At 43.8% G+C, this 19604-nt stretch overlaps 2 protein-coding genes and 2 non-coding genes across 6 annotated transcripts; 1 reads left to right on the forward strand and 3 right to left on the reverse strand.

Moving 5' to 3' along the window:
- Nucleotides 1-3711: 3711 nt before the first annotated feature.
- Nucleotides 3712-8283, reverse strand: LOC106605899 (small ribosomal subunit protein eS27). 3 transcript variants are annotated; one of them, XM_014201900.3, is made up of 5 exons: nucleotides 8178-8281; nucleotides 7484-7592; nucleotides 6719-6829; nucleotides 5777-5895; nucleotides 3712-3986 (listed from the first exon to the last, which is right to left on the reverse strand). In XM_014201900.3, exons 1-4 carry the CDS (start codon nucleotides 8181-8183, stop codon nucleotides 5804-5806), a joined length of 318 nt encoding a protein of 105 aa, XP_014057375.1. In that variant the 5' UTR covers nucleotides 8184-8281; the 3' UTR covers nucleotides 3712-3986; nucleotides 5777-5803. The 3 variants fall into 3 exon arrangements, with proteins under 3 accessions (XP_014057375.1, XP_045554942.1, XP_014057376.1); XM_045698986.2 differs by lacking the exon at nucleotides 5777-5895 and having other exon boundaries at nucleotides 8178-8283; XM_014201901.1 differs by lacking the exons at nucleotides 5777-5895; nucleotides 8178-8281 and having other exon boundaries at nucleotides 7484-7634.
- Nucleotides 6510-6644, reverse strand: LOC123739750 (small nucleolar RNA SNORA13). Its single transcript, XR_006767907.1, has one exon. It is a non-coding gene; the product is annotated as a small nucleolar RNA SNORA13 (small nucleolar RNA).
- On the reverse strand, nucleotides 6940-7075 carry LOC123739739 (small nucleolar RNA SNORA13). The gene has a single exon (XR_006767896.1). It is a non-coding gene; the product is annotated as a small nucleolar RNA SNORA13 (small nucleolar RNA).
- Nucleotides 8284-8717: 434 nt separating the features above from the next.
- LOC106605895 (ras-related protein Rab-13) lies at nucleotides 8718-19143 on the forward strand. Its single transcript, XM_045699001.2, has 7 exons — nucleotides 8718-9379; nucleotides 10243-10303; nucleotides 14471-14531; nucleotides 14819-14896; nucleotides 16748-16837; nucleotides 17079-17144; nucleotides 17374-19143. The coding sequence occupies exons 1-7, from the start codon at nucleotides 9256-9258 to the stop codon at nucleotides 17491-17493; spliced, it is 600 nt and encodes a 199-aa protein (XP_045554957.1). The 5' UTR covers nucleotides 8718-9255; the 3' UTR covers nucleotides 17494-19143.
- Nucleotides 19144-19604: the final 461 nt, after the last annotated feature.

Consider the following 19604-nt stretch of genomic DNA (forward strand, 5'->3'; position numbering starts at 1 on the left):
CCACTACCTTGTTCATAGGTAACTAACCACACCACCTTGTTCATAGGTAACTAATCACACCACCTTGTTCATAGGTAACTAACCACACCACCTTGTTCATAGGTAACTAACCACACCACCACGTTCATAGGTAACTAACCACACCACCACGCTCATAGGTAACTAACCACACCACCACGCTCATAGGTAACTAACCACACCACCACGCTCATAGGTAACTAACCACACCACCACGTTCATAGGTAACTAACCACACCACCACGCTCATAGGTAACTAACCACACCACCACGCTCATAGGTAACTAACCACACCACCACGCTCATAGGTAACTAACCACACCACCACGCTCATAGGTAACTAACCACACCACCACGCTCATAGGTAACTAACCACACCACCACGTTCATAGGTAACTAACCACACCACCACTACCTTGTTCATAGGTAACTAAACACACCATAAAGTTCATAGGTAACTAACCACACCACCACTACCTTGTTCATAGGTAACTAACCACACCACCACGTTCATAGGTAACTAACCACACCACCTTGTTCATAGGTAACTAACCACACCACCACTACCTTGTTCATAGGTAACTAATCACACCACCTTGTTCATAGGTAACTAACCACACCACCACGTTCATAGGTAACTAACCACACCACCACGTTCATAGGTAACTAACCACACCACCACCACCTTGTTCATAGGTAACTAACCACACCACCACGCTCATAGGTAACTAACCACACCACCACGCTCATAGGTAACTAACCACACCACCACTACCTTGTTCATAGGTAACTAACCACACCACCACGTTCATAGGTAACTAACCACACCACCACTACCTTGTTCATAGGTAACTAACCACACCACCACTACCTTGTTCATAGGTAACTAACCACACCACCACGTTCATAGGTAACTAACCACACCACCACGTTCATAGGTAACTAACCACACCACCACTACCTTGTTCATAGGTAACTAACCACACCACCTTGTTCATAGGTAACTAATCACACCACCTTGTTCATAGGTAACTAACCACACCACCTTGTTCATAGGTAACTAATCACACCACCTTGTTCATAGGTAACTAACCACACCACCTTGTTCATAGGTAACTAACCACACCACCACTACCTTGTTCATTGGTAACTAACCACACCACCACTACCTTGTTCATAGGTAACTAACCACACCACCTTGTTCATAGGTAACTAACCACACCACCACGTTCATAGGTAACTAACCACACCACCACGCTCATAGGTAACTAACCACACCACCACGCTCATAGGTAACTAACCACACCACCACGCTCATAGGTAACTAACCACACCACCACGTTCATAGGTAACTAACCACACCACCACGCTCATAGGTAACTAACCACACCACCACGCTCATAGGTAACTAACCACACCACCACGCTCATAGGTAACTAACCACACCACCACGCTCATAGGTAACTAACCACACCACCACGTTCATAGGTAACTAACCACACCACCACTACCTTGTTCATAGGTAACTAAACACACCATAAAGTTCATAGGTAACTAACCACACCACCACTACCTTGTTCATAGGTAACTAACCACACCACCACGTTCATAGGTAACTAACCACACCACCTTGTTCATAGGTAACTAACCACACCACCACTACCTTGTTCATAGGTAACTAATCACACCACCTTGTTCATAGGTAACTAACCACACCACCACGTTCATAGGTAACTAACCACACCACCACGTTCATAGGTAACTAACCACACCACCACCACCTTGTTCATAGGTAACTAACCACACCACCACGCTCATAGGTAACTAACCACACCACCACGCTCATAGGTAACTAACCACACCACCACTACCTTGTTCATAGGTAACTAACCACACCACCACGTTCATAGGTAACTAACCACACCACCACTACCTTGTTCATAGGTAACTAACCACACCACCACTACCTTGTTCATAGGTAACTAACCACACCACCACGTTCATAGGTAACTAACCACACCACCACGTTCATAGGTAACTAACCACACCACCACTACCTTGTTCATAGGTAACTAACCACACCACCTTGTTCATAGGTAACTAATCACACCACCTTGTTCATAGGTAACTAACCACACCACCTTGTTCATAGGTAACTAATCACACCACCTTGTTCATAGGTAACTAACCACACCACCTTGTTCATAGGTAACTAACCACACCACCACTACCTTGTTCATTGGTAACTAACCACACCACCACTACCTTGTTCATAGGTAACTAACCACACCACCTTGTTCATAGGTAACTAACCACACCACCACGTTCATAGGTAACTAACCACACCACCACGCTCATAGGTAACTAACCACACCACCACGCTCATAGGTAACTAACCACACCACCACGCTCATAGGTAACTAACCACACCACCACGTTCATAGGTAACTAACCACACCACCACGCTCATAGGTAACTAACCACACCACCACGCTCATAGGTAACTAACCACACCACCACGCTCATAGGTAACTAACCACACCACCACGTTCATAGGTAACTAACCACACCACCACGTTCATAGGTAACTAACCACACCACCACTACCTTGTTCATAGGTAACTAACCACACCACCACTACCTTGTTCATAGGTAACTAACCACACCACCACTACCTTGTTCATAGGTAACTAACCACACCACCACGTTCATAGGTAACTAACCACACCACCTTGTTCATAGGTAACTAACCACACCACCACTACCTTGTTCATAGGTAACTAACCACACCACCACGTTCATAGGTAACTAATCACACCACCACGTTCATCGGTAACTAACCACACCACCACCACCTTGTTCATAGGTAACTAACCTCTCAGTTGGTGGTGACTTACTCTCTTCTGTATTTGTCAGTGTACAACTCCTGCATGCAGACGGTTCCTGTCCCGGTGGTCGGCCTGTACCCAAACACACGTCAGTACCAGTTATCTTCTCCTACTATATTGGTGCATCAGGTAGCATAAATTATTTCTAGGCTTTATATCAGAGGTAATTGTTCTCCAGTGGAATTCAGCAGTCTTAGTGTTGTGTCTAAGCTGGTGTGTGTTCTCCAGTGGGATGCAGCAGTCTTAGGGTTGTGTCTAAGCTGGTGTGTGTTCTCCAGTGGAATGCAGCAGTCTTAGGGTTGTGTCTAAGCTGGTGTGTGTTCTCCAGTGGAATGCAGCAGGACGGTGCGTTTCTCTCCCTGAATCAGACCCTCGTCCCCAGACACAGCTGGAGCACACACTAACAGCCCTGTGAATGATCCATGTTAAAACCTTCAACTAAACAATTTCCTGCCAAACGTTGTCAGTGTGTTGCGTTGGCACAGGTGTCAAACTCATTCCAGAGGGACGAGTGTCTGCGGGTTCTCTCCTCCCTTGTACTTGGTTGAATTAAGGTCACGGATTACTGTCCTCACCTGGTTGCCTAGGTCTTAATTGAAAGGGAAAACCCAGCAGATCCTAGGTCCTCCATGGAATGAGTGACACCCTAATTTAAGAACAGTGGGTCTACTTGAACAGGGTCTCGAGGTAGTTGTTCAGGCATAGATCTAGGACCAGCTTACCTTCCCCATATGACACCATGTTGTTTTCTAATAATAGAGTCAAACATATGACACCTGGATCAAAGACTGACAAGTAAACTGGATTCTTTAACGAAAAAACTAAACTTTATTAAGAAGTGAGAGAAAGGCCGATGGAGGAGTGATGTCATCATGCCAGGGGACGTTTTCTCTACGTACACAAAACAGAGCTCAACACCATCTTTCCTCTTCTTCAGTTTCATCTCCACTTTTCCTCTCGCGTTGTCACTTCCTGAGCAGGGTCACTGTGGGGTCAATCCCGTCTCTCCTCCCTTGGGTCTCTCGATCCAACAAGCTCCATTGCTGAGAGTCTAGTGCTGTTTTCTCCTGAATGAGCATCCTGGGTGAAGGAGAAAGAGTTAGTTATGGTCCCAGACAGATTTCACTTTTATATGGGAGGGAGAGTGAGAAGATCAAACAGTTTATTGTTAAGGCCAGACTGACAGCCTACCGGTTATTCAATAATTTAATCTAAACTGTACACTCGTCTGCGTAACCAGCGTTTGACGCGCTGCAAGTCCCACCTCTCCCATCTTCTCATTGGTTTTTAGGAGCATATACCCACATTGGTTATAGAAATATGAACTAAAGGTCCACACACCAGTCCAGTCGGTGGTGGTAATGCACTTAAGTTGGTTGCCAACCGACAAAGCCCACAGAAGAAGAGTACACTAGAAACTAAATAGGTTTCCCCTTTTATCTGTGGATTGTCGGAGTATAGAACACACAATTGTGTACAACTCAAAATGGGTCAATATTCTACAGAGATCCAGAAAAAAGGACATTGTGCATTTCAGATAAAATAACCCAATGTATACATCTATGTAATTTATCCAGAGCGACTTACAAATTGGTGCATTCACCTTATGATGAACAACCACTTTACAATAGTACATCTTTACTTTATCCTATCCCAGGTATTCCTTAAAGAGGTGGGGTTTCAGGTGTCTCCGGAAGGTGGTGATTGACTCCGCTGTCCTGGTGTCGTGAGGGAGCCAGAGCAGCGAACAGTTTATCTCCCAGGACAAATTAGCTCGCAACAGCAAGGTAGCTAAATGTTTTGTGTTTCAACCTGAACAAATCAGTCAATGTAAATAAATTCATTAAGCCCTAATCTATGGATTTCACATGACTGGGAAGACATATGCATCTGTTGGTCTAAGATTAAAAAAAGGGTCTCATGCTATTTCTGTGCATTCAAATTGCCATTGATGAAATACAATTGTGTTCATAGCTTATTCCTGCCCATACCGTAACCCTGGGGCACTGTTCACCCACGCGACGCCGATTGGATGTACTGCCAAATTCTCTTAAAACGACGAAGGCAGGTTATGGTAGAGAAAAACATTCAATGCTCTGGTGGATATTCCTGCAGTCAGCATGCCAACTGCACGATCCCTCAACTCATCTGTGGCATTGTGTTGTCTGACAAAACTGCACATTTGAGTGGCCTTCTGTGTAATGATCATGCTGTTGAATCAGCTTCTTGATATACCACACCTGTCAGGTGGATTATCTTGGCAAAGGAGATATGCTCACTAACAGGGATCTTTTATTTCAGCTCATGGGACCAACACATGCTGCGTTTATATCTTAGTATATAGTTGGTTCAGAGCTCGTTCTGATATTTCAACCTGCCTGTCTTGGATCGCGTCTGGTGTGGACATACAAAACCAACATGGTCCAGTCAGCATGTTATATGGACAGACATTCACTAGGAACTCATTGCATGCCAATATTGTCAATCATTAATACTAGTACAATATTGACCAACTGACTGATGACCCAGGAAACGGTATATAGCACCGCTGTCACTAAGCAAACAATACAGGGAATAGGTTCCACCTGGCAACAGCACATAGTGAGAAATATGTTTAACATCAAATCGCAATACACAGCATTTTGAATGTGTTTTTGTGCATCTCTTGGTGATGTTCTATCAATTCATGTGTATCGGAGCCATTGCCGTTCAAGCAGCCAGAAATTCAGGCACCACTGATAGTCAATAGGAATATGACTTTTAGATTGCAAAACAGTCCGTCATACAGGTCAGATTTTAATACGGGCCAATGTCATAACACGAGAGGTTGTCTTCTCTCAAATGAGCCATCATTTTTGCAATTTTCTTACATCGAAATGTGTAATTTAACAGAGGGTCTAACACATTCCTCCTGTGTCTGCTTCGTCAGTCCAGGGTGCATTGCATGGTGCTGCTGTGAATGTCAGACTCCACGATGAGGCACATCGATCTGCAGGTCGAAAATGGTGAGATTGTAGACTCCTAAATTGATAGTGCAGTTTGTTTAGGTGATTTCATAGCTAACTAGCAACTTCATATGCTGATATTGACTTGTGTTTAGGTACGTTTGCGAGCCAGCTACCTACCTAGCTAGCCTATAGAGCTTTGCATTGTGGATTTTGTAGTCGACTTGAGCTGCAACAGATTTCCACAAGTTGCTACCAACCTTATAACAAAATGAAACATTTCTTCACAAAACATTGTCCACAGTGTTATGTAGCACTGTAAATGATAGGAATGAGTGGTTTTGGATGGAATCTTCCTTTCAGTATTGTTCTGATATTGTGAGGTCCCTGGCCATTCCTATCCCCACAAATACTGCCAACCTGAGCTGTGGTGAATACAAACCAAGCCAGCTGAGCTGGTAAAGGATCACACTTCAATTGGGGCTATTGAAAAGCAATACATTAAATTATTTTGGTCATGGTCAGTAAAGTATGAAAACTACATTTAACTGGAAAACAAAAATAGTTTTATTTGACATCTCATGGCATGATTCTAAAGAGTGGCAGGTCAGACTATTACAACTAGAAACAGAACAGACAGTATTATTTCTGTATACTACTGTGTTCCTGCAGTTACTTATTGAAAGGAATCAGTGGAGACTCCTTCCAAACAAAGACAATCACAAGGTTACTGTATGCCTTGGTAGACACCTCATTCACTCTGGAGACAATGAATGGGCAACACATAAAGGCATCAATCATGTCCAACAGTATTTTTCCATCCTGGATACTCTGTGTGGAAGGCTGGGAGTGTGTGTAGTATAGTACCTTCTGTGAGGCGTGCTTTACCCCCTGTAGGTTGACACAGGACTGTGGAGCATCCGACACACAGCACGACCGTCTGGGCGTGACTGAACACTGTCGTGATCTTATAGCATCCTGTAGAGAGAACAGTAAAGACAAATTAACATTCACCTCAATGTCCTAAACTGAACGAGACGTACTCGTGTTTTCAGTCCCAACAAATCACACACAAATTATGTTCGAATTACTGTTGTGTTCTTGCAGTTATTGAAAGGAATCAGTGGAGACTCCTTCCAAACAAAGACAATCACAAGGTTACTGTATGCCTTGGTTGACACCTCATTCACTCTGGAGACAATGAATGGGCAACACATAAAGGCAAGTCGCTACTCATCCCTCTAGAAACAAGTCAGTCTCAGTAATCAATAACTACCAGACTAGATTTACATTTAAGTCATTTAGCTGACAACTTACAGAGCGCATACATTGTTGTACTGTTCCCCTGTGGGAATCAAACCCACAACCCTGGCTTTGAAAGCACAATGCTCTACCAACCGAGCCACATCGAGTTTCCATTGGCGGACTGACCAGTTTTACTGAAGACAGGCAAACCAATGACTTGTCAGTTGAATATGGTCCCACATCCTTTGATTCTAAACCAATGTCAGTTTAGTTAACTTTTTTTTTAAAGTCAGTTAAGAACACGTTCTTATTTACAATGATGGCTGCGTTTGGTGTGAGCTGAGCCTGGGAGTCACTTCTAGCTAAGCTACAGGGAGACACACTAACCTGGACATTTGACATCCATAAAATACGAGTTAGGGCTCTGTACAAGACGCTTCTTCTTGTGACTTCTCTTCTCCTCCTCGGAGGTTGGGTGCAACAGGTCCTTTGCGAGCTGAAAGAGAAACCAGAGGGTGGCCATCTTAGAAAATGCAGATGGAAAAGTCCATTTGATAATCTAGCTAACTAACAAGTTAAAACAAATGTCCATACAGGAGACGTGTACGTAAGTTAGTATAATCAAAAATATTTGACAAAAAAATTTCGTCTGGTAAACGCCTGGCTAGTAACTTCAGTACTGGCTAGCCTAAGCTTTTTAACGTTAGCTTGTTTAGCTAAAGAATGCGTACGTCCACTAACAAACATAAGTCAAGGAATGCGCATATCTAGTAAAACTGCATCGTGTACAAGCGCTGTCAAATGCTTAGAAACAATCACTAAACATCAAACTAGTTAGTTACATGTCAGTCCATGCTTTCTAGTGCATGTACGCCGCCATATTGCATCAATTCAGCAGACCATAGCACGCGCTTGGCACGCAGTTTAAGATTGTTCTAGCTATCCATTGGTTGAATAATTCTGAATATAAATAAATCTGAATATTTGCAAAGTTCTAATACATCGATGGATGTGGTCATGTCCCGCTCAAACAAAATTCCCGAGCTGAAGCAAGGGTTATATTGCCTGTGTGCGCACTTACTGGCATGTTGGCGAGTTTGTAGCCGTTGCCGAAAAGAAGGATCAACCGGAAGTTGACAGTTAATAAATGAACGGGGTCGAAGAGCAGGGGCCGGAAGTGTTTTGTCGCTATTACGTGTCAAGGAGGCGAGACAAAGGAGGCCATGTTTGTGAGGTCAACTCTTCCAAAACACAGGTCTACACACAGAGGTTTTGTTCAGCGCCATCTATAACTAGCCTTACTGGCACATTTTGTTAGATTTCTCTCGCAGTGTGAGGGAGAGACCACATATTTTTTAATAGAGACATTCAATTTTATATTTCTCATCCACCTCATTTTTTCATTTACTTGTCAGTCAAATCGTGTTTGTTACTCATTGTTTTATCCACGAAAATAAATATGGTACTAAGGAAACGTATACAGAGATATTATAACATATTTCAGTACATGGGGCTCTATAATACACCTAAATAACCATTGACTTTATTCATATGGTCGAGCGCCCTCTGCTGTCTATAAGCAGTATCGGTCATTCCTGCTGTCCCATGTCAGTCTGTTCCCTCCACTGTAATAACTGAACCTCTCCCTCTACGTAATTCTACGTGAACTTCGGCAGGAGAAAGTTTTTGGGCGAAAACGTAGCCCTGTCTGTGTGGAATGGATGTATGTTAATCGGCCTTTGGAAGAAAATAACTTGACATTTTGGCTTGATAAATGGATTTTAACAAAGCTTTGTGGCGCTGTAGAATTGTATAGCCCATTGAAGTGCTGAAACGTTGGTTCCAACTTTCGTTTTGAACTTGTGGCGTTCTGTTTTATTTTTCTCGGACCAAAAGAGACATTGGGGGAGAACCGTATTTACCGGTGACAGTTTTCAAGGGAAAGGGAAAACTAGCGGATTTTATGCTAAAGAAAGCAGAAATTCCCCAGGAGAAATGAGAGTGTGATTTTGACCTTTGTGTATGTTGAGCAATACTTTTTAAGGCATTTGTTAACCTCTTAAACGTTACAAATAAGTGTAAGAAGAACATTGGAAAGTGTATTGGTTTTGTAAAGAGTCATAGTTTCTGATCATTCACCAAACACTTTGAAAAACATTATGGCGAAGAAGTACGACTTCCTTTTCAAATTATTACTCATCGGAGATAGTGGAGTGGGGAAAACATGTCTGATTATTCGATTTGCTGAGGACAACTTCAACTCAACCTACATATCAACTATCGGTATGTAGCCTAGCTCTACGAAATCCCATTTAATCGGTTATAGCCTAATCGCCCCCAAAATATTCAGCAACCCTTTAAATTCGTCATTGCTGATATAGGTACCATTCTGTCAGCTAACATATAATGCCAAGTTCTTATCACTTTCACCACGCAGTTATCTCACGTTTCCAGTTCTGCTGTGTTCATGTCTCTACACGTCTATCGCTGTCTTCCTATATCCCTATTGTAGTTCACCTGCATTATTGCTGTGTTGCTGTTGTTTCTATATCTTTTCCATATCTCCCTCTCCCTTCCCTCACTTTACCCAGAGGGTCCACCCACCCCCATTCCTCCTATCTCTCCTATCTCTTTTCAGTCTCTCATTATCAGAAAAATGGTTGTCCTCCCTTGGAATTCACAGTTTAAGACGCCCATCTTCTCTGTCCTCTCTCTGCCCTCTCTCTCTATCTGCCATCCCTCTCTTTCTCTGACCGTCCCTGTCCTGCAGGAAACCCAGACAATAACAAACCCAGAGACCGTGTGTGTGTGTGTGTGTGTGTGTGTGTGTGTGTGTGTGTGTGTGTGTGTGTGTGTGTGTGTGTGTGTGTGTGTGTGTGTGTGTGTGTGTGTGTGTGTGTGTGTGTGTGTGTGTGTGTGTGTGGTACAATACAGCAGAATGGGGCAGAGCTAGACAGACTTTACTATCCCAGTGAAAGTTTGATGAATTGAGAATGCCTGTCTCCCCCTCCATGCATGTTAAATGGTTTAATTGGCATGACCTATATTTGCTGCAATGTGTGTGGGAATTGAACTCATTGTCTTCCCTCCCTTCCTGTCGACCTCCTCCCTCCCCTCTCTCTGTCATCCTCCCATCCTTTCTTCAGGCATCGACTTTAAAGTAAAGACCATAGACGTGGAGGGAAAGAAAGTCAAACTGCAAGTCTGGTAAGAGAAGAGGATCCAGGCAGAGAAAGAATGAAAGGTCCATTTAGGACTACTGTTTGCTGCTCTCTAAGAGTGATGACCGTTATGGGACCGACACACAGATTTTATTCAACTCCTCGTGTGTTATGGACATGTGTCTACTTCTCTTTCTCAGAGGAAAGAGGAACCTCCCTTTTTACCAAAACAACCAACTGTTTATGACAGGGTTTACTGTCCAAATGTCACTCAAAGGGTCACCACACACTGATTGTAGTACAAGACCTTAGGAATGCAAGATTTTGATTTTATTTGTCTTGTTAGACTAAAGGCAGGCAACCCAGTATGCAATAGCTGCAATATACACTACAAATCAAAATCACATTGTATTTGTCACATGCGCCAAATACAACAGGTGTAGTAGACCTTACCGTGAAATGCTTACTTACAAGCGCTTAACCAACAATGCAGTTCAAGAAATGTAGGGGGACAATGTAGATAGTCCAGGTGGCCATTTGATTAGTTGTTCAGCAGTCTTATGGCTTGGGGGTAGAAGCTGTTAAGGAGCCTTTTGGTCCTAGACTTGGCGCTCCGGTACCGCTTGCCTTGCGGTAGCAGAGAGAACAGTCTATGACTTGGGTGACTGGAGTGGTTGACAATTTTTTGGGCTTTCCTCTGACACCGCCTATTATATAGGTCCTGGATGTCAGGAAGCTTGGCCCCAGTGATGTACTGGGCTGTACGCACTACCCTCTGTAGCGCCTTACGGTCAGATGCCGAGCAGTTACCATACCAGGCGGTGATGCAACTGGTCAGGATGCTCTTGATTTTTTACCTTTATTTAACTAGGCAAGTCAGTTAAGAACAAATTCTTATTTTCAATGATGACCTAGGAACAGTGGGTTAACTGCCTTGTTCAGAGGCAGAACGACAGATTTTTACCTTGTCAGCTCGGGGATTCGATCTTGCGACCTTTCAGTTACAAGTCTAACACTCTAACCACTAGGCTACCTGCCGCCCGATGGTGCAGCTATAGAACTTATTGAGGATCTGGGGACCCATGCCCAAAAAGGTGTTGTCGTGCCCTCTTCACAACTGTCTTGGTGTGTTTGGACCATGATAGTTTGTTGGTGATGTGGACACCAAGGAACTTGAAACTCTCGACCCGCTCCACTTCAGTCCCGTCGATGTTAATGGGGGCCTGTTCGGCCTGCCTTTTCCTGTAGGCCACGATCAGCTCCTTTGTCTTGCTCACATTGAGGGAGAGGTTGTACTCCTGGCACCACACTGCCAGGTCTAGAACTCCTCCCTATAGGCTGTCTCATCGTTGTCGGTGATCAGGCCTACCACTGTTGTGTCGTCAGCAAACTTAATGATGGTGTTGGAGTCGTGCTTGGCCATGCAGTCATGGGTGAACAGGGAGTACAGGAGGGGACTCAACATGCACCCCTGAGGGGCCCCAGTGTTGCGAATCAACATGGCAGATGTGTTGTTGCCTACCCTTACCACCTGGGGGCGGCCCGTCAGGAAGTCCAGGATCCAGTTGCAGATGGAGGTGTTTATTCCCAGGGTCCTTAGCTTAGTGATGAGCTTTTTTGGGCACTGGTGTTGAACACTGAGCTGTAGTCAATGAACAGCATTCTCACATATGTGTTCCATTTGTCCAGGTGGGAAAGGGCAGTGTGGAGTGCAATAGAGATTGCATCATCTGTGGATCTGTTGGGGTGGTATGTGAATTGGAGTGGGTCTAGGGTTTCTGGCATGATGGTGTTGATGTGAGCCATGACCAGCCTTTCAAAGCACTTCATGGCTACCGAAGTGAGTGCTACGGGGCAGTAATCATGTAGGCAGGTTACCTTTGCTTTCTTGGTCACAGGGACTATGGTGGTAATTTTGAAACGTGTAAGTATTACAGACTCGGTGAGGTTGAACATGTCAGTGAAGACACTTGCCAGTTGGTAATGCTTTGAGTACACGTCCTGGTAATCCATCTGTCCCTGCAGCCTTGTGAATGTTGACCTGTTTTTAAAGATCTTGCTCACATCGGCTATGGAGAGCGTGATCATACAGCTGGTGCTCTCATGCATGCTTCAGTGTTGCTTGCCTCGAAGCGAGCATGAAAGGCATTTAGCTCATCTGGTAGGCTCGTGGTGACCAAAAGCATGTGGGCACCTGTTCGTTGAACATCTCATTCCAGATTCATGGGCATTAATATGGGGTTGAGGTCAGGGCTCTGTGCAGGCCAGTCAAGTTCTAACACACCAATCTCGACAAACCATTTTTGTATGGACTTGGCTTTGTCATGCTGAAACAGGAAAGGGCCTTCCCCAAACTGTTGCCACAAAGTTGGAAGCACAGAATCGTCCAGAATGTCATTGTATGCTGTAGTGTTAAGATTTCCCTTCACTGGAACTAAGGGGCCTAGCCGGAACCATGAAAAACAGCCCCAGACCATTATTCCTCCTCCACCAAACTGTACAGTTAGCACTATGCATTGGGGCAGGTAGCTTTGTCGTGGCATCAGCCAAACCCAGATTTGTCGGTCGGACTGCCAGATGGTAAAGCGTGATTCATCATTCCAGAGAACATGTTTCCACTGCTCCAGAGTCCAATGGCAGCTAGCTTTACACCACTCTACCTGACGCTTGGCATTGCGCATGGAGATCTTAGGCTTGTGTGAGGCTGTTCGGCCATGGAAACCCATTTCATCAAGCTCCCAATGAACAGTTCTTATGCAGAGGCAGTTTGGAACTTGGTAGTGAGTGACAATTTTTACACGGTACGTGCTTCAGCACTCAGCAGTCCCGTTCTGTGAGCTTTTGTGGCCTACGACTTCACGACTGAGCCGTTGTTGCTCCTAGGCGTTTCCACTTCACAATAACAGCACTTACAGTTGACTCGGGCAGCTCTAGCACGAACTGACTTGTTGAAAAGGTTGCATCCTATGACGGTGCCACATTCAAAGTCACTGAGCTCTTCAGTAAGGCCATTGTACTGCCAATGTTTGTCAATGGAGATTGCATGGCGGTGTGCTCGATTTTTATACACCTGTCAGCAATGGGTGTGGCTGAAATAGCCGAACCCACTAATTTTAGAAGAGGTGTCCACATACTTTTTTATATATAGTGTATATCTGGCATATGTCACTGAGTACACTGAGATATTGACTGGCAAGGCCTTTGGTGTAGGCTATGACTTCACCTATGTTTTATCTGTCAGTGAATGCCAGTGAGTTATCATAAAGCCAGACATGAAATCTGAAGCCGCCATAAAGAGTTTATTGAACTGGCATAAAACATACGCATGTCTCATCTCTGTGGATTCCACACCCCTGGTAGAAGTTGTCCTTTAATACAGGATCAGGTTAACCTCCCCAAATCCTGACTTGAGCCATTAGGGGGATATGCCATATTGACCATCACAGGAGGCTGCTGAGGGGAGAATGGACAGAACGGAGCAAATGGAGTGGCATCAAACACCTGGAAACCATGTGTTTGATGTATTTGTTACCATTTCACTTATTCCGCTCCAGTCATTAGAACGAGCCTGTCCCCCCCAATTTAAGGTGCCACCAACCTCCTTTGCCGACTATAGCTCAGTGTGTAGGTGGGGAACTTCCACGTTCTGTGCTGTGAGAACATTAGTGTGACCATAGCGTAATGTTTTTGCAGAAGCGTGGATAATTGATGTGCAGGACACGTGTGTAAAGGCTGTATTGCTCTGGATATGTATGTATAAACAGTGTACTCTTTGAATTGGGTGCTGCGTTAGAAAAACAGGAAATGTATAGAGAAAGAACAGCTGCCAACACAGACAAATCTGCAGTAGTTTCAGTGCTCACTACAGATGTAGGATCTTAATTTGATCATTCTTTTGTTTCTGAGAATCATCCTGCAAAGCATGAAATCCAAACTTGTAGTGTATTTGATTTTTAAAAAGGGTTCTAAAATGTGTAATTTCCACTTTGAAATTTCAGACTTGATTTACCCTTATGGAAAATGTATCAACCCCCACAAAAATGCTCCATTAATTATAATCCACATAATAATTCACATTTCCTGTTGCTGCAGGATTATTTTCCTGTTGTAGCAAACTGGCTCAAATTAAGATCCTACATCTGTACTCTAGGGTGTTCAAAGAGCTACTTTTTGAAGGAGGTGAAACATTTTCTCTAATGTATTCTGTTTCCAGGGACACAGCAGGGCAGGAGAGGTTTAAGACCATCACTACAGCCTACTACAGAGGAGCTATGGTGAGTCTCTCAACTCTCTCTCGATCAGATCACAAGCCATTTAATCATCTACACCTGTCTAAAACTGTGAGCACAATCAGAATGTGGACAAGATCAGGACAAAATGGGCATCTTAGCACCAGGCATAAACGGGCCTTCTCTCTCCCTTCACCTTTGTAGATATGAGAGAACATTATGGGTGTAAGATTATGACTGAAACTATTAGTATCATATTTCTTACATCCATCAGGTTGATTTTGAATTGCACAATGTTTTATTTTTGACTCATGTCTCCCGTGATCTCTCAGGGCATCATCCTGGTGTATGACATCACAGACGAGAAGTCCTACGAGAACATTCAGAACTGGATGAAGAGCATCAAGGAGGTGACAGGGAAACACACAGACTGACTGTTGACAGGGAAACACGAAGACTGACTGTTGACAGGGAAACACACAGACTGACTGTTGACAGGGAAACACGAAGACTGACTGTTGACAGGGAAACACACAGACTGACTGTTGACAGGGAAACACGAAGACTGACTGTTGACAGGGAAACACGAAGACTGACTGTTGACAGGGAAACACGAAGACTGACTGTTGACAGGGAAACACGAAGACTGACTGTTGACAGGGAAACACACAGACTGACTGTTGACAGGGAAACACGAAGACTGACTGTTGACAGGGAAACAGTTGACAGGGAAACACGAAGACTGACTGTTGACAGGGAAACAGTTGACAGGGAAACACGAAGACTGACTGTTGACAGGGAAACACGAAGACTGACTGTTGACAGGGAAACACGAAGACTGACTGTTGACAGGGAAACACGAAGACTGACTGTTGACAGGGAAACACGAAGACTGACTGTTGACAGGGAAACACACAGACTGACTGTTGACAGGGAAACACGAAGACTGACTGTTGACAGGGAAACAGTTGACAGGGAAACACGAAGACTGACTGTTGACAGGGAAACACGAAGACTGGCTGTTGACAGGGAAACACGAAGACTGACTGTTGACAGGGAAACACGAAGACTGACTGTTGACAGGGAAACACGAAGACTGACTGTTGACAGGGAAACACGAAGACTGACTGTTGACAGGGAAACACGAAGACTGACTGTTGACAGGGAAACACGAAGACTGACTGTTGACAGGGAAACACACAGACTGACTGTTGACAGGGAAACACGAAGACTGACTGTTGACAGGGAAACAGTTGACAGGGAAACACGAAGACTGACTGTTGACAGGGAAACACGAAGACTGACTGTTGACAGGGAAACACGAAGACTGACTGTTGACAGGGAAACACGAAGACTGACTGTTGACAGGGAAACACGAAGACTGACTGTTGACAGGGAAACACGAAGACTGACTGTTGACAGGGAAACACGAAGACTGACTGTTGACAGGGAAACACACAGACTGACTGTTGACAGGGAAACACGAAGACTGACTGTTGACAGGGAAACACGAAGACTGACTGTTGACAGGGAAACACGAAGACTGACTGTTGTGAAAGAGGGAAAGGACAAGACATGACACAGGCCAGAAAGAAACTGAGAGGGCAGCATTTTCTCAGGCCTCTAGGAAGGATTTGAAACAATACAATGAGACATGAGCAACACTACCAGAGGGTCTCATACTACTGTTTCCTTATTCTGTGGTCAGTGATGGATGACTTTTAGAAAAGCACGAGGAGCAGAAATTATGTAGCTGTCTCTCCACTGACATTGGAGGCACAGTCCTGGTCCTCATTATAGAAACATGTTAACATTCTTTAGATGAATCAGCCATTATGCACAGTGACATCAAACAACCCCTAGACAGACAGTCTTATGGAATGACTGCACAGGACATTATTCTGATTGACCAGACTTGCCATCTATAAACCACAATAACAAGGGTTACATTGAGACTAGATGTTGGTCTGTTTTCTACGGGGGTGCCTTTAGCGAATAACGGGGCATACAACTACACTCCCAAAAACATGTTTAAATGTGTTTAATTTTGTTTGCATAGTTAACAAAGATAAGTTCAAAGTGGACATTTTGAAATGAGTTCATGATTTCCCATCTGAACCAAGAGTTAGACGTGGCTCCAATGTAGAGCTGAATTAAAACCTCCTAGAGGGTGCTTGTGGAGGCAGAATTAAGGCCAGAAGTTGAGGGATACGTCATTGAAATATAAAATGGATGCCAACTCCCTATCTTTTATCCCCCAGAATGCATCAGCGGGGGTCAGCCGGATGTTGCTAGCTAACAAGTGTGACATTGAGGCCAAGAGGAAGGTATCCAAGGAAACGGGGGAAAAGGTGAGCCTCTACAATTTTAATAATCATTGTTTTGATTATGAAGTGTTTTCTTTCAATGATATTGACACTGATGTGCAGATGTTAGTGATGGATGAATGGATGTGTGGATCATTGAGGGCTAAGAGCTCTGACTTTTCAACATGTTCCCAGTTGTTTTGAACGTGGCATAAACTCTGCTGATTAGGAGAGGGACGTGACATCATATCCTGCTGTAATCACACTTGTGTTATGTTGTTGACAGCTGGCAAAGGATCATGGGATCAGATTCTTTGAGACCAGTGCAAAGGCCAGCATCAATGTTGATGAGGTGAGATAAATATGTTATTTTACATATTATATTTATGTCCTTTATTCAATCACAGAGTCTGTCTTTATCTGGTCCTTTATTATGCATTTCACATGGGGAATATGGGTGATATGTTCTTTTCATACAGGTTACATGTGCCACATACTCTAATAATCCCCATGCCCCCTCTCGCCTACTGTTACCCTTTCTCTGCCTCTCTCTCCCTCCACCTCTTCCTGCCTCTCTGTAGTCTTTTATGGCTTTGGCTCGAGATATTCTACTGAAGTCCAGCAAGAAGCCGGGCTCCACAGGTCGCGAGGTCAAAATCACCAACGCTGAGAAGAAATCCTCCAAATGTCTCCTACTGTAGAGGCAGAGCTGGCCTGTCCTGGCTGACTCCTCGTTACCTGAGGGAACTATCACATATAGGAACAATATTATTGCAAAGGAAAGGGTTTCAAAGGCGCAATCCACAAGTTCTCTGTCCCCTGTGGCAACAAGATCAATTTCAAACACTATTGACTTGAGAAAATATATAAATGTTTTCATTTACTACCCCCTCCCCTTTAAAACATGCTAACTACATTTTTTTTTACCAGAAAGCGAACTTATGGATTGCACTTTTAATGACCATGTAACTATGTTGAGGTGGTCCAAGGGCATTTTACAGAGGAATATCCAGTGGTTTGTTTAAATAATAGGATGAACACCACCTTGATTTCACCCAAAACATGTTTTGTATCAACTGTCTTCAATCTCCTGCAATGGCTTTGTTGTCATGGTGACTGACTGATTGACAGCCATGGTATGTTTACACTCCACCAGAGCCATACAGAGTTAAGGAAAATATCTTCCATGTTGGCTCTGCATGTTCCATGAGACAACATTCCAATATGAATTCCTTCTACAATGATCTGTTGAATTAGATGTTTTGGAACCAACATGGTGGTCGCTCAAATTCTAAATCCCAAACCGAGTTTGCTGAACTCTGTAATCCCATGGCTCTGGACTTCACACTGTAGGGAAGTGGTGCACAGCTCCTTAATGGAACAAGAGTCTGCTGTGTTTCATCTGATCTCTCTATTTCAGAGGAATTATTTTTCCTTGATTAACCAGGAACATTAACAAGTGACCTTTCAGTGAAACTGCCAATCACATTCTTGCTTTTTGATTGAACAGTTGATGTAACAGTAGATTGTCTCGAGAGTGTAACTAGAGGACCTGAGTTGTGCACCGCTGCCATAGAATCACTTTTCAGTGTCACAGCCAAAGAATTTGAATTAGGACAACACGCAGACATTCCTTTCCATTTGTTTTATTTCTATGGTCATAGCAGCTCAGAGCTGTTTAGGCAGAGCACAGGGGGCATTCTAGAGAGTGACGGGAGTTTAGATCTATATGCTGTAACTATGGTGATGGAACATTATGCTCTTAAAGGGATAGTTCACCCTGAATTGTAATTTTGCCTGTGTTTTCCACACTACGTAAAGATGAGTGATCTGGGTTGTGCCTGTTGTAAACTATTCTTCTACTACATAAAGTGTGGTGCACCCCTGGAGGTAATCACTGATGTACTACTGGATAGATTTGCAAATATATCTCTCCATATATCATATACTGTACTGTGATTGGACAAGACTTCCACCTCGATACTCTCACCATTCCAAACGTGTCAGATCAGTGATTACTCTGAAGGAAGGAATGATGTCGCTTCCCATGCCAGACACTATATAATAATTACTGTGCCAGCAAGCTTCTCTGTCTATGGGTTCATTTCAATACTCTAAAGTGTCTTCTGGGAAGAAGACGAGGGGAAGAAGCTACTCCAGACTGTTGATGATGCACCCTGTGTGTTTTTACTCTGATATCTCACTGTCCCCTCCTTCACCTTTCCTCTTTTCCGTCACACACCTTTTCACCCTATCCACCATTCCTTGTCTGATCAATTATCTTATGACCAATGTATTCCATTTTACATACGCGCTGCTTAGCCTATTCAATAAAAGACTGTCAAAAAGAACCCTTCTATTTTGTAGGCTTATACTTTAATTTTCTCAGGGTGAATTGCATTTTGGTGCATCACTCTTGTCTGTCCCACTAAAATAGTGTATCTCAGTTTACAGGAGTCAGTGCATTGTCCCCCACTCTCCAAACATTCACAGTTTCATGAATAAGTCTAACAGCCCCCCCTAAAGAGCATTGCTGCATTTTTACGCTATGACAATACCAGCTGGGCAAAATGTGTCTAATGGTTTACATAAATGTTCTTGTTGAGCCCCTCGCCATTTCTTCCCCCTGGTATGTATAGGCCTATATAAGAGATGAGGATGGAACCAAAGTGAAACATAATGTGACATGCAGGCAGTCCTATAGTGTGAGACGTGTATAATAGGGAACTACAACTGCCTATAGTCCTGGGACTACAAACTTCCTGGAGGACGCACAGTGCAGTGAAATCCTATCTGATTGGCTGGCTGCAGT

Source organism: Salmo salar, chromosome 02, assembly GCF_965601325.2.
Source record: "Salmo salar chromosome 02, fSalSal1, whole genome shotgun sequence".
Taxonomy (NCBI): domain Eukaryota; kingdom Metazoa; phylum Chordata; class Actinopteri; order Salmoniformes; family Salmonidae; genus Salmo; species Salmo salar.